This window comes from Schistocerca nitens, chromosome 12, assembly GCF_023898315.1.
Source record: "Schistocerca nitens isolate TAMUIC-IGC-003100 chromosome 12, iqSchNite1.1, whole genome shotgun sequence".
In the NCBI taxonomy this organism is placed as follows: Eukaryota; Metazoa; Arthropoda; class Insecta; order Orthoptera; family Acrididae; genus Schistocerca; species Schistocerca nitens.
Window position 1 is genome coordinate 35,700,007 of NC_064625.1, and position 14,145 is coordinate 35,714,151.

The 14,145-nt window shown below is 40.4% G+C and overlaps 1 protein-coding gene across 3 annotated transcripts in view; it reads right to left on the reverse strand.

Annotated features, from left to right (window-relative positions):
* Window positions 1-1,496: 1,496 nt before the first annotated feature.
* The window catches only part of LOC126215030 (chromobox protein homolog 1-like), a 34,972-nt gene continuing 22,323 nt past the window's right edge, over window positions 1,497-14,145 (reverse strand). For all 3 annotated transcript variants that reach the window (XM_049941660.1, XM_049941662.1, XM_049941661.1), the window contains exons 5-6: window positions 5,254-5,351; window positions 1,497-2,747 (exon numbers count right to left, since the gene is read on the reverse strand). In XM_049941660.1, coding sequence (XP_049797617.1) covers window positions 2,597-2,747; window positions 5,254-5,351 — 249 coding nt within the window. In that variant the 3' untranslated portion in view covers window positions 1,497-2,596. The remainder of the gene's footprint in view (window positions 2,748-5,253; window positions 5,352-14,145) is intronic.

Consider the following 14,145-nt stretch of genomic DNA (forward strand, 5'->3'; position numbering starts at 1 on the left):
ACCTTAACATGTACTGTTCTTTCTCACTAGTTTCTGACAAAGAAAGAGGATGTTCATGTTACTGAAGTCACATAAGTATTTGTGTTCTATGAGTGTGCGTATTTGTGTTCTATGGATACGAAGATGGTATGAAAAGTACTTGGAATGGAATAAAAAGATACAATTTACCTTAGCAACACTTATGTTTCAGTGTATTCTCCCTGTGAACTAATGAACTTGGTCCAGTGATGTTCCAAGGATTCATTCCAATCTCCAAAATTAGATTTCTCCAGGCCTGCAAAACACACGTCAACTTCAGCTACTAGTTTTTCAGTTCAAAAAATCTTCTTCCACCAAGGAAAATTTTGAGCTTGGGGAAGAGATGGAAGTCTAGTGGAGCTAAATCAGGCAAATAAGGCAGATGTGGCAAGAATTCCTATTTTAGTTTGTGTATTTCTTCCGTGGCAATGACAGTGTCCCCGCACATGAAAGACAACTTTTTCCTTGCCAAACCATGCCTTTCTTTGTGTATCTTTGGCTATAGTTTGTCCAGGAGGTTAGGATAGTGGTAATGTCTTGTAACTGACCAGTGGGAGGATAATCCATCAGCAGGACCCTTTCACATCCCAGAAAACTGGTGCCATGACCTTTCCAGCTGACCATACTGCCTTTGCTTCCTTTGATAGTGGTGAATCATAATGTTTCACACACAGTTGTCTGGTCTCTGGGGTAAAGTAGTGGGCTGAAGTTTGATCTGTGGCCACAAGAAAGATTGTTGGTTGCTCTGAAAATGTGTCCAACACTGTTCAGACAATTCCATTACAATGTGTTTCTGGTCCTGCAGTTAAGTTGCAGTTCCCATTTAACAGGTAATTTTCTCATATTCAATTCCATTATGCAATTGCCCCTTCAGATGACATCCCTACACAGCTTCACACATTTCTCACACTTCCAGTTGGCAATCCTTGCATTAGTTTCTGGAATAGTGGTGCATCTTGGCCAACCACTACACCGGAACTATCGTGATGAAATTTAAACCTGTTTGTGCACTTGGCAACAGTTGAATGTCAAGGAGCTGAGTCCCCCAGTGTGTTTGGAAAATCTGACATGAATTTCCTTTGCGTTCATAAATTTATTTATGAAGTTAAAATCACTGATGGAACCTCAAAATTTTCCATCTTCACGATCACTATATGGAAACAACAAAGAAATGTCTGCACCAGAGACCTCTATCCAGAGCTCTGATGCATTACATGTTTATTCACAGGATGACCTGTTATGACAAAGGAACCTCATTGCGCTAGTTATGACGTCTGATGATTCCACATACTTTTCACATCACCGTTGTACATGTTAAGAAAAGTATAAACACCTCAGATAAACTTTAGCACACCTCTAGAATGTAAAAAAGAAGAAGAAAGCGAGATTAAGTCACAAACCAGTGATACAATTCTGTAGTAATTTGAGGATCAGGAATGGGGGAGGGGAGCATGACAAGCCAATATTGAAACAAGAGATAAACCAATAGTAAAAATTTACTGGCTCCATACTTCACATGTACAAATCACATAAACAAAACTACTTTACAGAAAAATAATCCTTATTACTAGTATAACACGAATCTTAGCAATTAAACAAGCCAAGCTTACAGCTGGAGAAATATTACAAATTATATACTGAAACTCTGTAATAAGCATTCCCTTGATGAACATTTTATGTTTACACACTGAATAATGTAATCTATGGAGATGTTACACACTCAACTATACCACATACTCAGAGCATTCATTTCACAACGTACAATGACAAACTCTAAAACAAAACTGAAGGTCACATGGGCACTTCATTATAGCAGTAGAAATTAAGTTGCACAAACTGGAACCTGTACATTACTAAACAATTATCATACAAGATTATCACTAATATAAAACATTCTGATTGTAAACCTAAACACATGAATGAAGGATTGTGAATAAGAGCAGACAATTATACATGCAAAAAGTGAAACTGTGTGGTGGAGACTATTGAATAAACACAGAGACTTAACATGCCCTTTCTACAAATGTGGGAGACAGTACTGCAGTTAATAACACAATTTACTATCAACAAGCAGTGTCAACACTGCTACTTCAAACATTTAAAACTGCAAATATGACAAATCTAAGGAAAACGAAAGAGAAATGCAAAAATAAACGAATTTCCAGAAGACATGTTGATCAACTGGAGGATCTCCCACTACCACCACTTCCTCTTAAAGTCATTTTCAGTCACTTCAAATGCATTAATGTCAAGTTACTATTCTGTGTGTTTTATTATGCACTCTACTGAAAACACAGCCACAAAAGAGGCAACACTGAAAAATTTAGTGTGGTGTCAATTTCACACTACCAAGTGCTCTGCGCAATTAAAACTGTGTGTGTGTGTGTGTGTGTGTGTGTGTGTGTGTGTGTGTGTGTGTGTGCGCGCGCGCGCGCGCGCGAGCGCCCGCGCACGCATTATGGATTAAAAGTGAAAACTGATCTAAAATATCTAAAGGGAGTTTGTCTTAGAACTAGTTATGGAGCCAGAAGAAGTAACTCTGCTGGAATGCACCCCCAAGTGCTGCCTGTGTCCACATTTAGGCTGCACCCTCAGCCTTGCCTCCTTCCTCCTCATCGTGGCTGGACGTGTGCCATGTCAGTCGCTCCTCGTAGAACTTTATCACAATCTGAGGACACTTCACATTGGCCTGGCTTGAAGGTACAAGGTCTGCTTCATCAGTGCCCTTCCTGCAAGAAAAGTGTCACACACTATTAGCTACCACAGAGTATGCAGGAGATAAAAGTAATTAACACACAAGTACTGCTGTGACACAAAAATTTCACTTTTACATGAGTACAATGTCTCCCCATGGCTTCCACAATTTGGCAATGGCAGCTACTGGTAGAATCCCTTTCACACCTATTGAAAAGCTGAACACTATAGAGGAGCCTGAAAGCCCACGAAGCTATCTCACTGCTGTGAGGATTGCACCACAAATGTAAGGTGAAAATTTGAAGTCTAAATGATATTATTCATGAACTCAAACGTAAATTTTTGGAAGACTGATGATGCTCTTGAAAACCCTCTGGGTAAATTTAGAGGACTAATTAGTCAAGTAGACTGTTCAACAACCACAAATCTTGAGCAGGCACCACAAAAGTTAGAGCACACATGCAAAGGCACATTTTTCTCATGTACAGTAAATGAATTCTATAAGGAGTCATTAATTCTGGTTCTGAAACAACCTTCAACATGCACTCTAAGTGGCTGTATAAGAGTTGTGTGGAGAAAGTGATGACGCAGATTTTTTATCTACCAAGGCTTTTTTTTAAAAAAAAAAAAAAAACAGCAACATTGTCCACTTCAAAGTAATTCCCTTTGGCAGCTATACACTGGCGGAGTAATTTCCAGTCTTAGTAACAGCACTGAAAGGCTTCAACTTGTAGGGCCTTTAACACGTTGGCCATTCTTTTGAATGTTCTTCGGAGTCATAAAATGACATCCTTTTAATACATTTTTAATTTTGGGAAAAGAAAAGAGTCGCAAGCACTTCGATCAGGTCAACAGAGAAGGGGGGGGGCGGCAGCTGTGGAACAACAGGAATGCCTTTCGAGATCAAAAATTTCGTGATGGATGTGGCCGTGGGACATGGGGCTTTGTCCTGATACAGCATCCACTTGCCTGTAATGTCTGGTCTTGCTCAATTCATGTTTTTCTTGAGCATTTAAAGGACATCTATGTTAAACAACTGGTTGACAGTCTGTCCTGGAGAAACTGACTGTTTATACACGACACCTCTGCTGTCAAAAAAGAAAGTCATCACTCCTTTGATATTTGTTTGTTCGGGCTCAATGTCTCAATGTGCCTCTCCTCACTCTGCCACTTCATCTCAGGATCATACTCAAAAATCCAGGTTCATCACCTGTGATCACACGAGTGAACCATTAGTGGTCAACGGCAATGATCAATGCACGTTTCCTCGAGTGTCCATTTTCTCTGTTGAGGATTTTCCGCACTATTTTGGCACAAACTTTTTGCATGTGTAAGACTTTGGTCAAAATTTGATGTACGGTGAAAGTATTTACATTTAGAAGGTCACCAATCATCCTTATTGTTAAATGTCGATCTGATTCCACAATAGCATACATACTGTTAGTGTATTCGTTGACTGCATAATGTTATTCTAAATTCCACTGTTCCATTTTTGTAACAAGACAGTGTCACTGACGGTGCTCTAAAAAATTACATGACTGCTATACGGAGATTAAACTCCGAGCATTGGGAGGGGTGAATCCACCAGTGTACACAAGCAGTGCAACACAGTGTTCCCAGATAACTCACAGTGTCGTGTGTGTGTGTGTGTGTGTGTGTGTGTGTGTGTGTGTGTGTGTGTGTGTGTGTGTGCGCGCGCGCGCGTGCGTGCGTGTGTGCGTGTCTCCACAACTACCAAACTCGGCACTTTCACTACAAATATGATATATAATTTGTATTAAAAACTTAGGCTACAGAACTTCCACAGGTGCTATAGTGCTTTGTATGTAAGGAGGAAGCTGCACGTTGCATTCTGCAGTGATAACTGGCAATGCTATGGTGAGGGGTACACCAGGCCAGTTTTTTTTCTGCTTCTGACTCCCTAGCAGAATTTATATGCTCAGAAAATTATTGCCGTCCCTTATGAGTTTAATACTTATTGTGATTGCTTTATGCCACCCATAATGAACACTATAGTGACTAAGTAATGTCACCATACCTGAAGTAATGTGCAAATACATGTTCCACATACACACTAAAGGTAGATGTAGCGGAATGACACTACTGGCTGGAGTGTCATATAGTACGCTGCTCATGGCACTGTACATTGCCCTACTGACTGCTGCCCTATGTGCACACAACTATAGTCCTACTGAATTGAGGAAAAGCCTCTTCGCAGTTTGAGAGTAAGAGGAAAATGCAGTGATAAAGGAAAGCTCCAATTTTGTCTGTTGAGACATGCTCAGATCTTGAAAAGTGGTAGTTAGCTGACTGCGAAAGACAGTACCCAGGTTTGATCCCTAGCCGTGCACCCAAGTTTTGACTCCTCACATTGAAACTTCAAACATTTTTCTATTGCAAGAGAGGCATAAGCGTTTAGAATAACCCGAGACCTAGGCTGGATGTAATATAGGTTCTAGTATTTGTTGTTTCAGAATTTTGTTCACAGCAGGCTACTATTTACCCACAAAATTTAAAGGATAAGTATTCTGTTATCCTTACCACTTCATTAGGAACATTAGCTCTCCACTCGAATCTGTGGCACCAATAATCTTCTCTGGCTCCAAACCACGTTCAAAACCCCTCGGTTTGTTGTCTTCCTGCAAATGACAGCACATTATACTGGTAATTAACAGCTGTAGAAAATTTACACACATGCGGCACTTTGGAATTAAATCAGAAACACACAAGTTGTCATAAAGCTGAAAACAAAACAAACCACCTTCTCATAAAAGAAAGGAGCTGTTGTGTAATGGCCTACAATGAATTGTTGCATACAAACTTGTAGCTGCCTCAACACAAGTGCACGGTTAGACAGTTTGAAGAGAATAATACCATCTCAAAAAGTTGTGAAAAGTTTCAAATTTTCAGCCTCAATCCCTTTCCATCCATCTTTTCTCTCAGAGGATCATACGAGCTCTGATAGCTTGCAATAGTTCCTTTTTTCTATTTACTACTGTTTCTAATGGCAGCGCCTAAAATTATATCCTCTGAAGACAAGTCCTGCCTATCTACTGTCTCTCCTTCCAATTAAGTTATATCTATAATTGTGTTCAATATAATATTCTGTAACAGGAAACAATAAAATTGTCCAGAACAGTTGCATACAGCCTACAATATGTAAACATTTGCCTACATAAAAATAGGGTACACCTATGACGATTAACCAGGGAACAGAACAGCATCACAGTTTCAATACTCATAGGAGATAGCATCAAGAAGATTATAAACATTGAATGCTAAGAAAAAATTACAATGCCTTTTGCAGTTAGTGTGTACACAGAATTTTGTCTGCATTGTAACATATCAAATTTAAGACTCTTGTGCTCTTCCAAGAGATTGATACGTGAAAATATGTTAATATTATTTGTCTCTTGCAAAAATTAAATATGTGCCAGACCACATTTCTAAACATGGATTTCTCATTTACCAAAAGCAACCTCTCAACCAAGATGACGCACACATACCCCATTCCAGTACTTCGCAGCTATGAGTAAGCTGCCCACATATTGTCATTTTAACCCTTTTGCTGCAACAAAGTAGTTCTTTACATTCCATGCTGAGACTGTTTTTGTTATGACTGTACTGCTCGCCAAATACTGGTGCCTTTGCTGAGAGATGGCGTTTTGGCCATTTTGAAATATTTGTCATCCAATTTTTCAAAAACTAGTATGCGAAAATTTTACTTTTGGATGTATTACTGTCTGATATTTCCACTCGAAGAACTGAGCTGCTTTTCATTATCCATCTTATTAATGCGCTGTATCAAATTATGCATGAAATTTTAATGAGGTTGCATAGGTAAAAATGCACTGCATAAACTTTTATGTATGGTTGATTTTAGCTCTTACATTGGAAATGAATGAAATATAGATAAGATACTAAATTTTTATTTAAAATTGAGGGCACTGTGAATTGTGTTTATAGTAATCATCAAATGTCAAACATTTCAAGGTATCGAAATTAATGAAATATAGATAAGATACTAAATTTTTATTTAAAATTGAGGGCACTGTGAATTGTGTTCATAGTAATCACCAAATGTCAAACATTTCAAGGTATCGAAATGATATTTACTGTAAATGATAACTCACAATGAGGCACATGTTGTACAATAAATATTCAAAACTTTTTCAGTCACAGACATTGAAGTAACTTATTTGCAGCAACAAGAGGCTGGCAGTTCAGCATACATCCAGACCTGCTAACATTGCAGGAAAATCCAAATGATGAGCATATACACGTCCACAACACCTGTCTGCAGCTCGTGGTCTAGTGGCTAGCGTTGCTGTCTCTGGATCATGGGGTCTGATGGTTGGGTTGACGAGGAGGCAGGGAGCAGTGAGGAAATAGGGTCTGGTGCGAGAACATTTAGTGCGGCTTGTGGGAACATGCATGGGCATGGTTGGGGGTAGGGTAGGGCTGCTAGATACAGTTGGGAGGTTTGGAGAGAGGGGTGAGGTAAGGGGGGGGGGGAAGGGGAGGAAAAGGGCTAGTGGGTGTGTTGGTGGAATGGAAAACTGTTGTGCTGGAGCAGGAGCAGGTAAGTGGTGGACAGGGTCTATCGAAGGTCGAAGTCATGGGGAGATTACAGGAACATAGGATATATTGTAGGCAGAGTTCTCCACCAATGTCATTCAGAAAAGCTGGTGTTAGCAAGGACCTAGATGGCACAGGCTGTGAAGAAATTGTTGAAGTGATGCACATTACGTTGTGAAGCATGTTCAGCAACAGGGTGGTCCACCTGTCTGTCTTGTCCACATAGAAAGTACTGCAATGATTGCAGTATAGTTTGCAAATTACATGACTGCTTTCACAGACAGCCCCACCTTTGTTTGTTTTGGTTTAGGGTGCAAAACAACAATGGTCACATGCATTAATCCCAATTGACGGATGAGAAGACAGCTAAAAACAGGGACGTGGAGAAAGATGTATAAAATACGCCATAGAGAAATAGAGGTCCTGAACTAAAGATTAAATGACCTTTTCCGTATTGCTATGACAGATAAAAAGCAAAATGTGGTGGACAGCTAGCGCATAGTTCGCTAAAACAGCCAAAAACTCCGATGGCAAATACGAATGAGAATGTAAATGGTTAAAAAAAGGGTATTCTGTCAGGAAATGGTGGACCATCAAGGATTGAGGCAATGAGCACAAAGTGGTGGGAGAGCAAACTTAACAAATGGCGAAGGCTAAAAAGACAGTGCCCAATATACAACCTAGCTAAAATGGTGATCTCACGGCAAGAGAGCCGAGAAGAGGTCGCTGGGAGAGACTTAATAACCTGGAGCTTATTCCTACGGATGGAGGACCAGTGGTGATGCCAAAGTCACACTAGCTGCTGACATAACATCGCAGGGAGTGTAAGAACTAGCAGGCTGAGGTAGGAGGACTGCAGCCTCGGCAGCAGTGTCAGTGGCTTCGTTTCCTGTCAGACTGGATGTGACCAGGAAACCCATATAAACATCACAGTGGCTCCATCAAGAGTGAGTAAGTGACAGCTCTCTTGGACACATTGCACTAAGGGATGGACGGTGTACAGCACATAGAGGCTTTGAAAGGTACAGAGAGTCAAAGCATGTGACACAATTGAAAAGCCTGTATCACAGTATGTACTCCGTGGCATGATACAGGGTGAAGAAGTCTGCTGTAAATACTGGGCAGTGTTCCCAAAGCCAATACTGGAAAACGTCGGTGTCAATGACGAAGGCACACCCGACACCCAGTCAGTCCGACAGGCATCAGTATACACAAAAGTATTATCATGCAGTTCCTTGTGAAGGTCGTGAAACTGAAGGTGATAGAGCAAGGCTGGAGGAGTGTCCTTAGGAAGCAAATGAAGGCCAAGGTGAACACATGCCACAGCACAAAGCCAAGGTGGTGAAGGGTTCACAGCCATCGGGAAAGTGGCAGGTAACGTTCAGTTAAGCTGCTGGAGCAAGAGCCAAAAGTAAATGCCAGGAGGCAAGAGAGAAAAGGGACACACCCCCTACTAGTGAACAAAGGATTCATCAAAGGAGGCATAGGATGGGTGACCATGCACGACAAACGGCATGCATATCTGCTGAGAAAGTGGTCACGGCATTAGGACAGCAGTAGAATGGCAGCTTCTGAATAAGCCCTGGCTTTGATGGGGTAGGAGACACCTGCAACCAGACTGGAGTAGGTGGTGGTGGTGGTGTGAGGATGTATGGGACAGGTCTTTCATCTTAATCTATTGCAGGAATATACACTGCAGTTTTCGGTCAGTCAGCTATTACTAACAGTCAAATGGCGGAAATTTCTTCTGCCATCTGTCAAACCTACTCAATATTTTTGTCGATCTTTACTCCATCCCTGTTCTAAGCCTCAACTCTGGCTCATATGCCTGCAACAGACCTAAACGCAAGCCCTTTTTCATACATCCTCCCACCACTACCACGACCACCACCAAAAGTTTCAGTCCCATCTCACAGATGTACTATCCCATCAGAGGCAGGGCTATCTGCAGACACAGTCAAATGATCTAAAAACTAAGCTGCAAACACTGTGCTGCTTTCTATGTGGTCATAGTCTTTCGTTAATAGCAGCTCTGTTTATAAAGTATTACCACTTGCGTCAACCCTCAATCTTTCACATGCTTCTGTTTCTTTGTTTTGGTTAGAACAGCTTTGTGTTTGTTACACTGTCAATGAGGCCGCTTCTTTTATTCCTGCTGCAGCTAAGATGAGTACACTAGTTGTTCGTGAATTATTTTAATGAGCTTCTCACAGGAGTGACTTATTTTCAGTTATCTGTGTGATTACTAGTTTAGATCAATACATTGAGTGTTTGCATGCTTACTAGGCATAGTCTAGCATTCTAATAAATCTGTAGTGAAGAATTTTTCTGTCAGACCAGAATACAAAGAACCAGAAGAGTAATAATGTAAATAGTGATGTATGGATAGTGTTGTTTTTTTGCTTTGGAAGTTTGCTAAAAATGAGATATACCAACTGATAATCCTCAGATCATGCTCATAATCAAAGGCATAATAAAAGTCTTCACACAAATCAAAGTTTACGAGTTCTGGTTTTGATGTACATAGACTACTTCTACAGACACAAAAAGTTTTTCGAGTTAGGAGTTCACAAACTTCTTGGAACTGAAAATCAGCAACTATGTAGTTTATAAACTAACTGAACCCTAGCAACCAGATGCATTTCGGATTCAAAAGAAATTGTGTAGACAGCTATTCAGAAATATATAGCAAACAAATTAATAAGAGATGGCACTGATCACCCATGGTACGCAGAACAGGACAGAACACTGATGCAGAAGCAATGAAAAAAGGATGCCAAATTTGAAAGAGTCAAAAAACCCGAAGAGTGTTGCAAAAACCCCGAGTGTGTAGAAGTTTTACGGAAGCTCAAAATTTAGCATAAACTTCAATGTAAAGTGCTTTTAATACTTCCCACAATGAAACTGTCTTGAAATCTGGCAGACCAGGAGATTCTCGTTGTATGTGAAGTAAACCAGTGGCAAGATGCAATCAATACCTCCACTGTACAGTAACAGCACTGGTATATGTGGTGGTAGGAGGATGTGTAGGGTAAGTCTTGCAGTGGTACAGTCACGGGTGGCGGCCATAGGTGAAATATATACAATTGAAGGAAGAACCATCTGCTGTTATGCACACACTGTCCAGCCTTTCACATTGATATGACTACCACCTAGCTATCAGTTAGGATGAATTGGGTACGCAGAGGGTGTATACTGGCAGCATACAATATCTTATTGCACAGTATGCTCTACACCATGACAGTTGCGACCTTAGTGCCTGCTTCACCAAATGTGCCATGTGGATCTTTCCTCAGACACCAGTTTTTCAGAACTCTGCAGGTCAGAATTGACGTTACAATATGTTTTTGGTTCTTGCTACCCAGGTGGACTTGATGTACATTAATGTCTTCGGTCTCAGTAAACATTCCTTTCTTCAATCCTTTTTTGTATTCTGGAGCTCTTTTTTCACTTATCTAGTTTTCTTTATCTCTACCACACATAACAATTAGCTATCAACCTTATTAACTCTTGCATGTCTTTTGTCAGGAACCTCTGTCTTGCTTATTAACCCCTCTTCCATCTTAAAGCTTTCAGGTTTTCACAAATCTCGTCTGGTGCCATCCCCAACAAACAGTCTTTTCTTCTCAACCAATCTGATAACTTTCCCCTGACCCGGGGTTCTGAGTGACTTTTGCAAACACTTCCCATTTACTAAAATTCATCAGTCCTTTTCCATCACCCCTCTTCAATTCTTCTAGTAGAAGAGAGCCACCTACTCTGCAAGCTTGCCCATTTCCTTAAACAACTAGTAGTCCGAATTTGATGTATGTTACAATGTCACGAAATGGTTGATTTTGAAAATTCAGGAAGGAAAAGAGCTATATTAAAAAACAAATACTAATCATTTATTTGACCCCCAACCATAGCAGAATTTTGACTTTTTATGTGGCAACCATAGTTAAGACTAAATCTGCAAGAAGCAGAAAAATTCAGATCATGTTATAGTGTGTGGAAGTACTATAGTGCACTGCTCAACACCAAGCAACATGAAATGAACGAATTGCTGCAGTCAGTTATGAAATTGACTCCTATGGACAAGCAGGATAGCAGCTTGAAACACACCACCACCTAAAACGTGTAGACTGGCCTCCAGATGAAGCAGATACGAATATTAACATATGTTTAGTCAAGGAGGGAGAGAAACAAAAGGAAAGCTAGTAACATCTTTGTAATCCCACCACTGGAAAGATCAGTGGATGTTCAGCACACAAATTGTATGATTATTTGTTGGTGAGCAGACAAAGTACAAACATTAGAGAAATAATCTTTACACATATAAACACAAATGTGTTTTCATCTGAGGAGCCTCTGAGCCAGAGGCAGTACTAATCATGCTGTACTGTCATGAATTATGTCGGGTGAAGACTCACTGAGTTCTAGCATTATTTAATATTGTGATCTTGGAAACAATTTTTATGCTTAAATGGATGGGTACCAATAATGGTGTACGTTGATGAAGCACAATGTGTCTACAGACAAAATTACTTTGACTTCTGGGGAGTTAAGAGCCTTTTTCCTTGTTAACAGTGAGGAACCAATTTACTGGTTAGAATTTAGCTCACATAGGAGAGCCCATCAGAAATGGCAATGCTAGTTTGTCGATGCTGGGGGAAGAAAACAATCCTTTGGGAGTCTTCTGCTGTGCTGCTCATGCTCCAAATTAATGATTGCATCAGTCCCCTGACAAGAGTAAATTTACTGGTACATAGTTTTATTTTTAGTGGGATTTCATAGGTCTGATTCACTAAATGGTGACAACTGACCAGAGACTGTACTGTTTGATTTTCAGAATGATAATATGGTTGGATTTGTATAATTGTCAATGCCCCCACTTCCACTGAAGTCCATTCAGTTGGTTGGCTTAAACCCCCCCCCCCCACACACACACGATAAATTCATAAATCAGAGGCCTTCAAAAGTAAACCAGAGAAGATACAGATGTTTTTAATGGAGTAATAATCAATTAATTGAGAAGTACACACGACAAAAACTCTAGTATTTGTTGCATAATTGAAAGAAGGATTATTCTTATGATATTTCTGATTTGAATTAAATGGCTTAGAAAACAGAAATACACTTGTTCACTTATATGGGATAGCATGTGTTAGAGTACGTAATTTGGCTGAAATAAATTTGGAAATTCTCTCTTAAAGATCAGCGGTACAAAATTTTCTGTACCCGTCATCTATAAATGAGCACAGTAATTTTACACTGATCAGCCGGAACATTCTGACTGCTGCTTAATAGCCAGTATATCCACCTTTGGCATAGATAACAGTGGCGACGCGTCTTGGCATGAAAGCAATGATGCCTTGGCTGGCTGGATGGAGTTGGTACCACATCTGCACACCCAAGGCATCAAATTGCTGTAAATTATGGGGAGGAGACAATGAGCTCTGATGGCGCGTTCAATCACATCCCAGATGTGCAGCTCCAGCACATCAACTGGAGCTTGCTACTGTGCTCTTCAAACCACTCAATCACACTCCTGGCCTTGTGACAGCACATTATCTTTCTGAAAAATGCCACTGCTTTCTGGTAACATTATCGTCATGAAGGAGTGTGTGCAGTCTGCAACTAATGTATGTTAGTCCTTAGCTGTCATGGTGCCTTGCACAAGCTCCACTGAACCCACGGATGCCCAAATGAATGTTCCGCTTAGCATAATGAAGCCACCATCAGCTTGTCTCCATCGTGCGGTACAGATACCGAGGAGCTGTTCCCCAGGAAGATGACAGATTCATGTCCTCCCACTGGCATGATGAAGAAGGTATCAGGATTCGTCAGACCACACGACTACCTGCCACTATGCCAACGTCCAGTGCTGATGGTCATGTGCCAATTTCGGCTGCAGTTGCCGATGTTGTTGTGTTAATATTGGCAAATGCATAGGTGGTCGGCTACATAGGCCCATCATTAGGAGCATTCGGTGCACTGAGAGTTCAGACACTTGTTCTCTGCCCAACATTAATGTCTGACGTTAGTTCCACCACAGTTTGCCGCCTAACCCATTTTACCAGTCTGCCAGCTTATTACATCTGACATCTGTAATGGGAGAGTGGCTACCCAACCCCCTGACACCTGGATGTGGTTTCACCACACCACAGCACTCCACGAACACCAAACAAGTCACACAGTTTCCGCAATGCTTGTGCCGAGCCTCCGAGCCATCACAATGTGCCTCGGTGAAACTCACGGACACTACATGCATCGTGATATCACCTGGACAGATTTATAACAATATAAGATCAGCAGTCATAATGCTCTAGCTGATCAGGGTATATGATTATAACAACAAAGTAGCCCAAAAAGTTGTTATTTATGTGCAAATGGTACCCTACATGTGTTCAAATTTGTTTTGCATTTTTATTATATTTTTGAGGTGTTACTTGGGCAGGACACACTAAGTGGAGTTCAACAACGAAATCTCTCTGTCATAGCAGATGCTGCACAGAGCTACCATCATTAAACGGAGTGCAAAAGAGGACCTCAAGATTACACCTTCCCTATGTATTTCCACTGATGTGAAGAAACATGATTAATGTCTTACTTTCAGTTTAGTACAAGCTTAACTACACTTCATACAAGATATTTGAACTTACTTTTACGTCCTAATATTTCAACATCCAAATATAGAAGAATTATTTTTTCACTGAATAACTGAAGAATAAGAATCACTGTTTATGTGGCTTTTAGCACACGAAATTTTGGAAAGGGAGAGTGCAATAATCTAAAAATAAACAAGAATCCCTAATTTAATAAATATTACAAAGTTGTTAGTTCAAAGAATTCAGAACAATCAAATATACCAAA